At 39.1% G+C, this 12,990-nt stretch overlaps 1 protein-coding gene across 2 annotated transcripts; it reads left to right on the forward strand.

Moving 5' to 3' along the window:
- The first annotated feature begins 534 nt into the window (after positions 1-534).
- top1a (DNA topoisomerase Ia) lies at positions 535-11,549 on the forward strand. Of its 2 annotated transcripts, none has more exons than XM_073468176.1 (21): positions 535-686; positions 1,176-1,200; positions 3,395-3,491; positions 3,655-3,769; positions 4,603-4,655; positions 4,758-4,838; positions 4,942-5,023; positions 5,261-5,352; positions 5,485-5,600; positions 5,702-5,823; positions 5,947-6,069; positions 7,100-7,287; positions 7,382-7,526; positions 7,895-8,038; positions 8,230-8,415; positions 8,498-8,566; positions 8,980-9,094; positions 9,255-9,382; positions 9,770-9,864; positions 9,963-10,112; positions 10,230-11,549. In XM_073468176.1, the coding sequence occupies exons 1-21, from the start codon at positions 654-656 to the stop codon at positions 10,330-10,332; spliced, it is 2,262 nt and encodes a 753-aa protein (XP_073324277.1). In that variant the 5' UTR covers positions 535-653; the 3' UTR covers positions 10,333-11,549. The 2 variants fall into 2 exon arrangements, with proteins under 2 accessions (XP_073324277.1, XP_073324276.1); XM_073468175.1 differs by having other exon boundaries at positions 555-686; positions 4,942-5,047; positions 10,230-11,178.
- Positions 11,550-12,990: the final 1,441 nt, after the last annotated feature.

Below are 12,990 nucleotides of genomic sequence, written 5' to 3' on the forward strand. Positions count from 1 at the left end.
TACAATAATCATTCAATATTTATTTTCCAGCAGTATTTGCATTCTGAATGCAGTAGTCTTGTTTACAATTCACAGAAACTGTTGAACTTAAAGTTTATTGTTGTTTTAAATTTAGCCTATATATTTATATGCCCACCTATTTTTTGACTTACTTGTAGTTGGCAACATTACACTTAAATGTTTAACTTGTTTTCAGCTGTATGTCTGTATCGTCCTGATAATTGTTCTGGGAACAGTGTGTACATTGAGAGCAACGATTCCTTGTTTGTTTACAGGAATGATTGCGACGATGATGGTGATTGTTGTTATTAATATCATTACTAATTATATGTATAAAGAACCTAAGAGCTCTAATTATCAGATCAATTGATATCAACAACACACAGACACACGAGCTAGATTTGCCCTTAGTACACGAGTACCTCACTCAGGACTGTGTGTGACATCGTGGGCTGGTGAGCAACACGTTTTGGGAAGAGGAGGAGCTACACTGCTCTGTACCATTTAAATTAAGGAGCATGCGCACTAGTGTGCAATCGGGACTTAATCTCTTACACAACTGTGTCTTTTCTTCATTCTGCCTGCATCTCCTCGCCGGTGTCAACCATACACGTTTCTCATTTTTGATTTTTTAATCAAACAACACTTAGGAAATGAGTGGGGACCATTCCCACAGCGAAGACCAGGTACAGTTAAATGTATTTCGTAGTGTCACCACTCTTGGTTAACGGGCACAATTTCTTGCTACCGTTTTATTTGCTTGGTTTGACAAGGCAACTTGGCTAGCTAACTGTGAATAGTGCCTGCTAGCGCGCGTTAGCCGACTGTGTTTGGAAACCAACTCATTTTGTTGTTAACAGCGTCTTGACACGTCCCATCACATTTGTATTTGTAATGTTACAGAAAGGTGATTGCGGGTTGGCTTCCAGGTTTGTGTGTCTAGGTATGAAGTCCAAGACAAAGTCATACATTTCATTTGGCGTTAGCTGTAGCCTGTGTTAGCCGGACGGCTTCAGTATCAGCGGCTAAGCCATATAACAAGCCAGCGTAGCATGCTAGGCTAGCTAGCTGGGTAGCTAACAAACTGTCGCTTTGACATCCAGCAAGTTCAAAGTTAGTTAGCCGGCTAGTTAGCTACTACGGAATTTAACATTCATCTGTGTTTGATTTTTCAGGTTGACGGTGGCTCCCGTTTCAATGGTAAGTTTGTGACATGATCCTAACATGCTAGACGGAGTATTTTCCTTAAATTGTGACATATCTTTACTGATCAAATGTAGCGTTACGTTAGTTCTCAGTAGAGGACAGAAATGGCGTCCAGAGACTAAGTCCTCTGCCTCACTCACAAGCGCCTATTGTTCAAAAGGGAGGTCTAATAAAAGCTTTTCCACTAAATATTTTCTCTATTCGAGTCACTATTGGCACACACCTCGAGGTGTTTTATCAGTTTATCGTACTAGAATTTCTTTTTGGTTAGCTTTTAATCCCAAATTTCCCACCTGAAAGTGAGGGTTTGGGGGTTGAGGACTTAGTCTCTGCGCCATTTTCTTTTTCGGTGTAGCGGCCTGACTGCACTGCAAGCTGAACCCAGGCTGTAAGTGCGGATGGCTGTGTGTTGAGGAGAACTGCGAAGGCATAGTGCTTCATCATGATCCCAAGTGGTGACCAGTAATGGTCTGATTTTTTTTCTTCTTCGCGACATTAAACGCTTTTTTCCACAGCTAAAGTTATTTTCAGTATAGCTACAGGGAGTTAACATCCCCACATGCTAGGAGAAAGTGGACCGTTTTTAAGTTGGGTCCATGTTTCAACAGTCAGCACATCAAGTCTTCAACTTTTAATTCATCATAACATTGCAAGCTACGAGAGGTATTAGATTGTAGGGGCTCTTGATGCTTTCATGAAGTAAAAAGAGAGCACACTTCTGGAGTTTGTAATAGTATTATACTTTTTCTGTTTGAGCTCTAGAAACCTATATCAAGAATTCAACATCCCACTCATATCCACACAAAAGTACATTTTGTTTTTATTTTTTCTAGGATATACTAACACTTACCTACTAACTATATTAAAAACTATTGATCACTGAGCTGACTTTCCTGCTTCTGTACTGCTAAAACTGACCTAGACAAATGTACCAGTCGACTTATGTGGCTTAATTTATGAGCGATGTGACAACATTTGACTATGGGACATAAAGGCTTTGGCTTCACTTCTGTTTCCAGAGAGCGCTACTCACCCTCTTCAGAATGAACTGAACGGTCTAAGGCCAAGATGAACAAGTTAGATTTGCTTTCTAAAAAGCATCTTAACTCGGGCCTGGTTTCAAAAGAACACATCCTTTGTCGGCAGTATCAACCACTGACTATTGAATTGTATTTTAAGTATACATATTAGACTCTTTGGCACAGCTTGTCTACTAGTCAGTCACATCAGTCATATTTTTAATTTTATATTAACCATCTGCCAGCTGTGAACTATAGAGCGGACTCTTCCAAAAATCTGCCAGATAAACTCTGGTTTGTCTTCAGAAATGTGATGGAACACAAAAGGGGCCTGTCCATTGAAATGTATCGCAGGGATCTGGCTTAGATCTGAGAACAGCCTGAATAAAATCTGTCATCTTCAAATAATGGATGAACAAATACAACTAGTTTACAGTTATGCATAGAACAATTGGGGTAAAGCTCCAGTCTGTTTTGTTTGGGGTTTAACAAATCACTCACTGATCAGACTTTTTCAGTTCATTCTTTTGAACATGTTTGTCCTACGCTGGCATACCAGGGGGATGTGGACAACATTTTTAGGGCTAACATTTGTTAGTAGTCTTTAAGCTGTGAGCTCTACTTGTGACCAGGTCTAAAGCATGTTAACTTGTTTTGGTGTTTGTTGATGGAGGTTGTCAGCTCTCCAATTTTGATAACTGCCTTTTTGAAGAGAGGGTGAAAGCGTACTCTGTTCAATAGCATGTTTCAACCTGTCGGATGTTTCATATTGTCCCATAAACAATGAGGCTCATACGGGCTGTAGGAGGTGCTGTGCTACTGTGTAGATTTTCTGTCTCCACATGGCATGACATTTAGATTGTGGTGTTTGGACCTTGTTTGTCGTAATTTAATTCATGTTTTTACTTGGAGGAACTATGTAGGTGGACTTTGAGTGCTTCTTAGGTGGTCAGTGATAAGATTGTTTTTCATAGCCTATCCACATTAGCTCCTGGTTGAGGGGAGTGCACTTTGTTTCGTCTTTGCCACTTGTGTATAGAATCATACTTTGTCCATTAGACCTAATGTAGGTACACAGCAGTCATACCTTTTCTTCAGTCCATTGTTGGATTGTTTCAGTCATTATCTCATTCACTTTTGAAGAAGGTGACACTGTTTTCTTCTTGTAGACTCCCACAAGCATAAAGACAAGTACAAAGACAAGGAACACAAACATAAGGACCACAAGAAGGATAAGGAACGGGAGAAATCAAAGCATGGCAACAGGTATGGTGTGTGTTTGTTACTTTTTATACGCTTCATAGATGCATGTTTCTAATGGCGTCTGTGCAAAGTGGAAAAGACGTACCACTTGATTAATACAGTATTTTCAGCATTGAATAGCTGAAACCACCAGAAATAAATAGTTTTGTATTTCTTCAAATTCTAGCGATCACAAGGACTCCTCTGATAAAAAACACAGAGACAAGGAAAAGATGAAGCACAAAGATGGCAGCACAGACAAATACAAGGACAAGCACAAGGAGAAAAGGAAGGAGGAGAAGGTGAATTACCATGTGATTAATTAATGGAAGAATGTAATATGTAGTGTTTTTTTCTTTTCATTTTTTAAAGGGGTCATAATGGATTGTGCAATACTAAGCTGGGGCAAATCATACACATTCATCTATCAAGTTGATAGCCTTCAGCTATTTAAACCATGAGCAAAATGAAATGTGTATTTCTTTTTTGTGTGCATCTTCTGTTACAATTATGATGGATTTGACAAATGTGTCCTTTCAAACAGGACATGGAAATGTTAAAAGAAATACACGTACAACATAAATCTGTACGTTTGGTTCCACATGGTTTCAGATTAAGATTGTTTTGGCACTGACCGGATAAACATTAGAGGAACTCTTCACTATTAAAGTATACTCTGTTGGTATGCAAATATGGAGGATGTTGAGTGTAATTATATTATTGTATTTTCAGAGAGAAGCCATTGCGTATTATGTCTTCTATTTTATTCCACAAGGAAGGTCCCATTGAGATTTAAGATCTTTTTTTTCAGGGAAACCTGGTCAAGACGGCAGCATAGGCAGTTTAGAAAGAAAAAAAAATAGAGCACCATATGTTACAAGTAACCAAGAATCTACTATGGCTAAATGGTTTACATGCTCTGACTTCAACCATTCTGAAACAACCAACTTTGTTTTGTGCAGGAAAGTACAAAAAAGTTGATTACTTAAAGCAATCCTGTATTTTATGATGAGCTGTTTCAATTACAATATTTTGCACGACTGGACTGGAGCCTTTGTGGACATGGTTGATTATCATTTGCTGTTAGTCTTTTACATGGTTTTTCCATCTTAACAACTTTGTGTAATCCTTTCAGATGAAGTCCTTTGACGGTAAAGTCAAAAAGGAAAAAGAGAATGGCTTTGCCAGGTACGTCTGGACTCCACATTTTACTTAAGTGCTATGTTTAGGCTACCAGCAGATGCACTTTTAAATGTAACCATTTCTGATTTTGAATGTTTTCTTTTACAGCCCACATGTGAAGTCTGAGCCTGAGGATGATATTTACCACTCGCCTAAATCTCTAAAAAGAGAACGGGATGATGACAATGAGTGAGTGGCTTATGTGTTTAGACTTCTTCAACGTGTCTGTTTCGAAGGGTTTGGGTATTTGTAGTTGCCTTTGACCAAATTTGTAACTTGATGTGTCTTTCAGCTCGGAATTCAAGCCCAAGAAAATAAAGACTGAAATAAAGACTGAAAATGACAAAAGGGCCAAGAAAAGGAAACCAGATGAGGTGAGAAACAGCCATAAGCAGAATGTAAGCTTGAGTTTATTTTCTTCAATATACTATTCAATATACCTCATTTTGTGCTTTCAAAAGACTTAGACTTAGACTCAATAAAGTGAAGTCTAAGTCTTTTGAAAGCACAAAATGAGGGAACACCTGTCTGTCTTTTGTTCTGATACTGACATATTTTTCTGCCAACCTGAGAACGAAAAGAACTAAAATAGTTTCTCTTCCCATTTTTAGGACACCAAGTCCAAAAAGACAAAAAACAAAAAAGGAGAAGTCGCTGATGGAAAAAAGAAAGCAAAGAAAGAGCCAGAGGAGAAGTGGAAATGGTGAGTTATTCTTGCAACTGCGTGGTTATCAGAGTGGATGTATTGTGTGTTATTGTTGGATCAAGCAATGTTTTGTTAATCTGGTATATTCAGACTGAATATTGGATGGCATTGTTGTGATCTTGATTCCAGGTGGGAGGAAGAGAGATACACAGACGGCGTCAAATGGAAGTTTCTGGAACACAAAGGACCAGTGTTTGCACCCCCGTATGATCCTCTTCCTAGCAATGTCAAATTTTACTACGATGGTACGATTGTATTTCCCACAGGTGTACTTAACTTCTACGTAAGTCAAGGTGTTTACTGTAGAACCATGTGGTAACAAAACACTTATGTTTGCATATTCTAGGTAAGCACATGAAGCTCAGCCCAGGAGCAGAAGAGGTGGCCACGTTCTTTGCCAAGATGCTGGATCACGAGTACACCACAAAGGATATCTTCCGCAAAAACTTCTTTAAAGATTGGAGGAAGGTAGGGGAAAATAAGTCACTTGTGAATAAAATTACCTGTCAAATTTCCAAACATCCATACAGAGTCTTGTGATGTCATCGTTTAAAGGTTTGTTTTTGAATGTAACATGTTGATCTGATGCAGGAAATGAGTGCTGAGGAAAAGGGCAAGCTCACGGACCTGAAGAAGTGCGACTTCTCTGAGATGAGCGAATACTTCAAGGCACAGTCCGAAGCCAGGAAGGCCATGACAAAAGATGAGAAACTGGTTAGTTATTTTGTTTATCATATCAAAACTACATCTGATTTTGTGTGTTTTATTTAAACCAGGGATAAAACCAATATATTGGGTCACCCATTATAACAACCATATGGGAGGTCCTTTGCCTTTTATGTTTAAATACGTTGTGAATGTTGATGAATACTTGTAAGCCCTTTGCCCAAATTCAACATTCCCTGACCCCACACAATGAGGATCTAAAGAAGTTACTTAAAGACTAAATCCTTTTGGAACAGCAAATCAACCATGGTAAATATCACTCAAACTACTTTTTTGTAGTGTGTTACAAGTATAATCACTAATTTACAGTACCCATATGTTTAAGAGACAAACAACATACTGCAACACAATGACATTAGAGTAAAACATATTTGAACAAAACGAGCAGTACAGTCATACAGAGAAAAGTAAAAAAAAAAGGAATATTTTCATTCTGTAATGTTTCTTTCATTAATAAATGGGACCAGACTTCATAAAACTTCCCCCAGGTAATTATTAGTTCTTGCGATTAAGATTCTAAAGAAGCCATGTCTGTCATTAATTTTAATAATCCATCACAAATGGGCTTTGTTTAACTCTTGCAATGGTGAAGAACATTAATTGAACCACCAATAAAGCCTGCCCCAATTTAAGTACACATTTTTGTTTGCGTATACCTGTTGTTTAGCGAGGCACGACTGACTGTAGTATACACAACTTCTCTCCAGTACATTTAACCATGCATTTCCAGATGGGAGAAACAAAAGAATAATCCCACAATAAATAAAGATAAATGACCTACTTCATTTTGCCACCACCAGTGATTTAAGTTTAGCTTGTGTATAATATACCCGTGTGTAAATTTTCCCCTCTGTTCAAATTGATGGATTGTTCTAAATTGAAGAATATCCTTGCTCTTTTGTTGTTTTATGTACCCACAGTAGCTGCAGTAAGGATTTTTTTGACACTTCTCAATTTATTGACCCCAACAAGATGGTGATCTGGTGTGGTTTTTTTTTTTCTTTTCCTTTTTTTATAGAAAATAAAGGCAGAGAATGAGCGCATCCTGCAGGAGTATGGCTTTTGCATCATGGACAACCACAAAGAACGTATTGCTAATTTCCGCATTGAGCCTCCGGGTCTGTTCCGTGGCCGTGGCGACCATCCTAAGATGGGCATGCTCAAACGTCGTATCAGACCTCAAGACATCATCGTCAACTGCAGCAAGTGAGTGTACAGTTGTTTTTTTTTTTCATGCGGTTGAACCGATATGTTGAGTGGGTATAATGATTTAAATGTTTTATTAATGTTCTCCTCATAGGGACTCCAAGCACCCTGAGCCTCCTCCAGGCACTAAGTGGAAAGAGGTTCGTCATGACAACAAGGTGACCTGGCTGGTGTCGTGGACGGAGAACATTCAGGGCTCCATCAAGTACATCATGCTGAACCCCAGCTCTAGGATCAAGGTATGCTGATGGGCTGAATTCTACACTACAATGAGGTTTTGACCTGGTTTCAAAAGAGCCGTAGGAAGTTCTCTCTGGGCTAACACTGCAAATTATTGCAACTCCATCTATGAATAGCAGCCTCTGTACATGGTTTGTCTCTAGGTTTCATTGTGACTTTTTAAAAATCTTAATTAAATTTTTTTTCTCCACTAGAATGTAAGAAAAAAAAAGAGATGCTGCAGTGTCAAATAATTTATTCACTGTGACATGGCTACATAGAGTATGTTGCTGTGCAGGGAACATGTTGTGCTGTGCTACATGTGCTGCATGCTTCACAAACAAATGTCTGATTCATTCGTTACTCTCGTCTCACTGTTTGCCTGCAGGGAGAGAAGGATTGGCAGAAGTATGAAACTGCCCGCAGACTGAAAAAGTGTGTGGACCGTATCAGAAACCAGTACCGTGAGGACTGGAAGTCTAAGGAGATGAGGATCAGACAGAGGGCTGTGGCACTCTACTTCATCGACAAGGTGAGCTGCATGATTGCTATTGACGTTGTCCTGAGTGTATACAGCTTGGGGAAGTTTAATGCGGTGTAATTGCTTTTTAACGATGACTGTAACTTGCAGACGGGGTTTAGCAGGTGCTTAAACACTAACTGTGCAGTGAGGGTACTGTCTCTGTAAGCCGGCTTTAATCCATCTGTCCTGATGTGCTCTAGCTGGCTCTGAGAGCGGGTAATGAGAAGGAGGAAGGGGAGACTGCGGACACCGTGGGCTGTTGCTCGCTCAGAGTTGAACACATCAAACTCTATCCAGAGAACGATGGTCAGGAGTATGTGGTGGAGTTTGACTTCCTGGGTAAAGACTCCATCCGCTACTACAACAAAGTCCCTGTGGAGAAAAGGGTAAGGACTATAAAGCTTTGTTGCATTTTTTTTAAGTCTGCACCCACTGCCTCTATTAATTTGTGTGTTCTGCTTCCTCTAGGTGTTTAAGAATCTACAGTTGTTCATGGAGAACAAAGAGCCTGATGATGACCTGTTTGATCGCCTGAATGTAAGCAAAACATGATCTGTGAAAGGAAACTAGTTTATCCATGAGGGTTTCCTTTATTTGGTAATTCCCTTTTTATAAAAAAAAATCTGACATATTTACATCTCTACACTCATAATGTCTGATGAAATTATTTCCCTCGAAGCACAATTTGAATTGTATTAAAGGTGGGGTGAGCAACTCTAAAGAAAGTTGATTGTTGGGTTGAATTCCCACATTGTCAAATAATTTCTTCCACATGTCCAGGACATTGAACTCATAGTAACTGAAACCCTGTTTTTTACATTTATTTTGGCAGAAATATTTGGGAAGATGGTTCCTTTTTTAAATAAATACCTTCTCTTATAACATAGTGTTTAACTTCAACACTTGTTTCTTTGTATAATGATGGCACTCACTGTCCCCTCCCGCCACAGACTTCTGTTCTGAACAAGCACCTTCAGGAACTGATGGACGGTCTGACAGCCAAAGTTTTCCGTACCTACAATGCTTCAATCACCCTGCAGCAGCAGCTGAAGGTGCTCACAAGTGGTACGTCTTCACCTACAGTTCTCACTGGAATCTGAGAGACAGAAATGGTGTACATCTGAATGACTTGTTTGGTATTCGTAATAGGCTTTTCATTTGGGTGTGTCTGCTGCCATGGATTATTCTACACACAGAAAACTCATTATACTCTGTCTCTCTCAAGCGGACGACAACATTCCAGCCAAGATCTTGTCCTACAACAGGGCCAACAGGGCTGTGGCTATCCTGTGTAACCATCAGAGGGCTCCACCGAAGACATTTGAGAAGTCTATGCAGAACCTGCAGACTAAGGTGACGTTTGTTTCAGAATGCTCTTGACGTGCACTGTTTTGTGTTTTTTTGCTTGAGATGTAGTTTATATCACACATTTCATTTATGGTTTCACAGACAAACCACGGCAAAAAAACCAAACTCCATATAATGTTTTTAAAGACAAAGGGCAGCAAAAATAGGAATTTGGGGTAAAAATGTTTCATCAAATAAATATTAAACGATTTTACTACCCTACCCAGACTCCTCTATATTTTCATGTCTTGCTTTATTTCAAATTTAGTATTAGTGAAAAGTATTTTACCAAAAACGGTTTTGACATTAAAAAGCTTGCTATGTTGCTGTGGCTGTACAATTGAGTGTTTCACTGTTCAATTTTTTGAGACTAATCAGTCATTTTTATCTTAGATCGATGCTAAAAGGGACCAGCTTTCTGATGCCAAGAGAGAACTGAAGAGCTCCAAGGCTGATGCCAAAGTACGGAGAGATGAAAAATCCAAAAAGTAAGTATTCAAAGTTTTGGCATAGCTGAATAGTTGTCTTCCTGGTCAACAATGTTAAGCAAATGTCTAACCTGGTGTGCTGCCTGACTTCTCTGTAGGACTGTGGAGACCAAGAAGAAGGCCGTTCAGAGGATAGAGGAGCAACTGATGAAGCTGGAGGTGCAGGCAACTGACCGTGAAGAGAACAAGCAGATTGCCCTCGGCACTTCCAAACTCAACTATCTGGACCCTCGCATCTCTGTGGCTTGGTGAGATGATATTCTTGACAACATTTTAACTTGTTCTTGAGGACAAGGATGCACTAGTAATGCTACAATGAGGAGCACTGTACAGAATCCTAATGTCCATCTTTTTTTGTCTCCTAGGTGCAAGAAGTGGGGCATTCCAGTCGAGAAGATCTACAACAAAACCCAGCGTGAGAAGTTCGCCTGGGCCATCGACATGGCAGAAGATGACTATGAATTTTAAATCCCAGTTTGTTGTTTTTAACTATGATACACCCATTTTTTTTATCGGATACTTGTTTTTTAGCTTAACCGAATTTTGCTCGATGGCCAGACCTGACCAGGAATTTCAGACAGTTTGAGCAGAAAAACAGCAGCGACATGGTAAGACGAAATGAGGCCACAATGAAGTGGCAGCAGGGTGTTGTGGGTAGTCTAAACATCTGATCTGAGATCAGGCATCCAGGCTGAACTATACCCACAACTGAGCATCAAGGCATAGTCCCAGTAATTGGAAGGCCCTTTTACCTTTGTCTCTCTCCCTCCTCAGGGACGATGCCTGAACTTTGAACTCTGTGGTCCTATAGCTACTGTATTCAGCAAAAACAAAAAATGCTTTGTATCATTTTATTTCTTGTTCACTTGCTCTGTATTTTAGCCCTCCCATGTATTATTAATGAATTCTATATTTTGATAGACAAAGTTAAATGAATTCCTTAACTACACCCACGCGCCTTTCGAGGAAATGGAAATGTGAGCTCGACTTTTGAGTTGTGTGTGCGCGTGTGCATGTGTGTGTATGAGGGGCTCGGCCATGGATCTGTTTGGGTGAATATTTTAAACTGGACTATGTTGAATTGTTTAGCATGAAAGAGGATGTCTGGGCAGGCAAGGGGAAAATACTGCAACCATGTCAATATTTACTTAAGCAAGCAGAATGTGAATATTTTGTTTTACAGCCTCCATCAGGGACTTGTTTTTCTGTGTAAATGTGAACCAATCATTTTTATCCTTGAGTTGCTAGCATCCTCCGAATCTCTCTGCATAGCCCTGTCTACATCTGATTTTAACTTAATTTAACAATTGTTCCAAGACAAAAAAAAAACTCCCGCATCTGTTACTTGAAGATAATGCTATGATAATGTATTTAAAGTGGGTAAATGGAAAGTGTTTTTCTTCCCATGAGGGTATGTGAGGGATATCAACTTTGCCAAAAAATCACCAATCTGTTACAATTTAGGCAGTTTTTTTAATTGTGTAAAGATTGAGGATAAAGTAATGTAACATTTAATGTGAATTATCAGTTCATTTTATTCCACTCTTTACGATAGGAAATTGATGTAAGTAGCTGTAAAGTCAACATCCTATTCCTGTTTTACCTTCTGTCATAGCCTTTGATCATGTTTTCTTTGAGTTTTATGCTCATTGTAGGTTGAAAATGAATAAAATCCTACAAGTAAATATGTGTGTGTTTGTTTCTATCTCACAATTCAATTGGGGATATGATTTGAGGTTTCTTGAAAATTTTGGAGACAAATGTTTTCTTCCATTTTGAAAACGGGACCCTCCTGCTTGAGCATCACAGCTGCCTGTTGGTTTTGGACTAGCAGCCTTTGTGGAGGTCTTGCCAAAGTTAAAGCGTCCTCATATTTGCTTCGTGAAACATTTGATCCCTTGTAATTGCAAGACGAGCTTAGACTTTCTCAGAAAAATCTCAGCCTGTGGTGCCCTGTATACAATGTTTAAACAAAATGTGAAGACATTTTTCTTCAGTTTGTTTTTTTTTTTTTGAACAGTTTGAATAAAGCCTGGTCTTTAATGTAAACTGCTCTTAAAGAATGCATTTGTTCTCAGTTGAAAACAGACCATGTGTGGCCGGGCTCATTACAACCCCGTACATTCCTGTAAACTACTGTTCCTCGAGTTTTCCTTTGTGCCCTCTTCAAGAAGGATTTTATTTCCGTGGCAACATCTGGCAGCACTGTGCCACTCTTTGCCCACAGCGCACATTCTTCTTCGAATAGAGAAGCTCTGGTGACCATCTGCAAACAAAGACTAAATACCTTACAATACACCTTGCAGACAAAATAAATAGGTTTTTCTGCAAAATCTGCCTGCCATGGAAACAGACTAAGAATTTTTCCTCCATAATTCATCTCTCAGCACAAACTGTATTGTCAGCTGCTCACCAGCAGGTGAGGCTGTGCGCATTTCTCCAATCCCAGTGCCTTACCTGTTACTTTCACATTCATCACACTGAATAATTTGACTGGTAGCCATGGTTTAATTTGTATTCACTCCTTGTGCAAGGTGCCAAGAAAAAAATAATGAGACGTGACTGCTTGGTGAGTATTCAGTTTATTCTGTAAAGATTCAGAAGTGTAGAAAGGATGATACAACAGTGCTTTATGATCAGACTATTTCATAAAAGTTTTTTTAAGTGATCATAACACCGTAAGTCCAGATTCCATTTATCTCAAACCAAAATAAATTTGTAACATTCGACACAAGTGCATACACTGCTGGTAGGAGATCAACCTCCAATTTCACTTTGGATGGTATAGCACCGTTCTTAGCTATTAGCAGCTTGACAAAGATGCAGCTTAATAGGATTCATGTAGTGACTGTATGTTTATATAAACACAAGAAAATTCAGAGGAGAGCAAAGATCTCCTCATTTGGCTCTCTAGCTAGCACAATATCTCACTCTGTCAGTGTTTAGGGATCAAATTGATAATTTTGCTTTAAACAACATTATGCCAGTAACAATATTTGATACAATTACAGCTTAAAGTTAAACATCTCCAAGTGTACAGAAAGCAGCACAAGATTTTTTCACAGATATAGACTAACAGTGACCATCGATGCACTGGCAGGTTTTTTTTTCTTTTTCTTTTTTTCA

This window comes from Pagrus major, chromosome 6 (genome assembly GCF_040436345.1).
Source record: "Pagrus major chromosome 6, Pma_NU_1.0".
In the NCBI taxonomy this organism is placed as follows: Eukaryota; Metazoa; Chordata; class Actinopteri; order Spariformes; family Sparidae; genus Pagrus; species Pagrus major.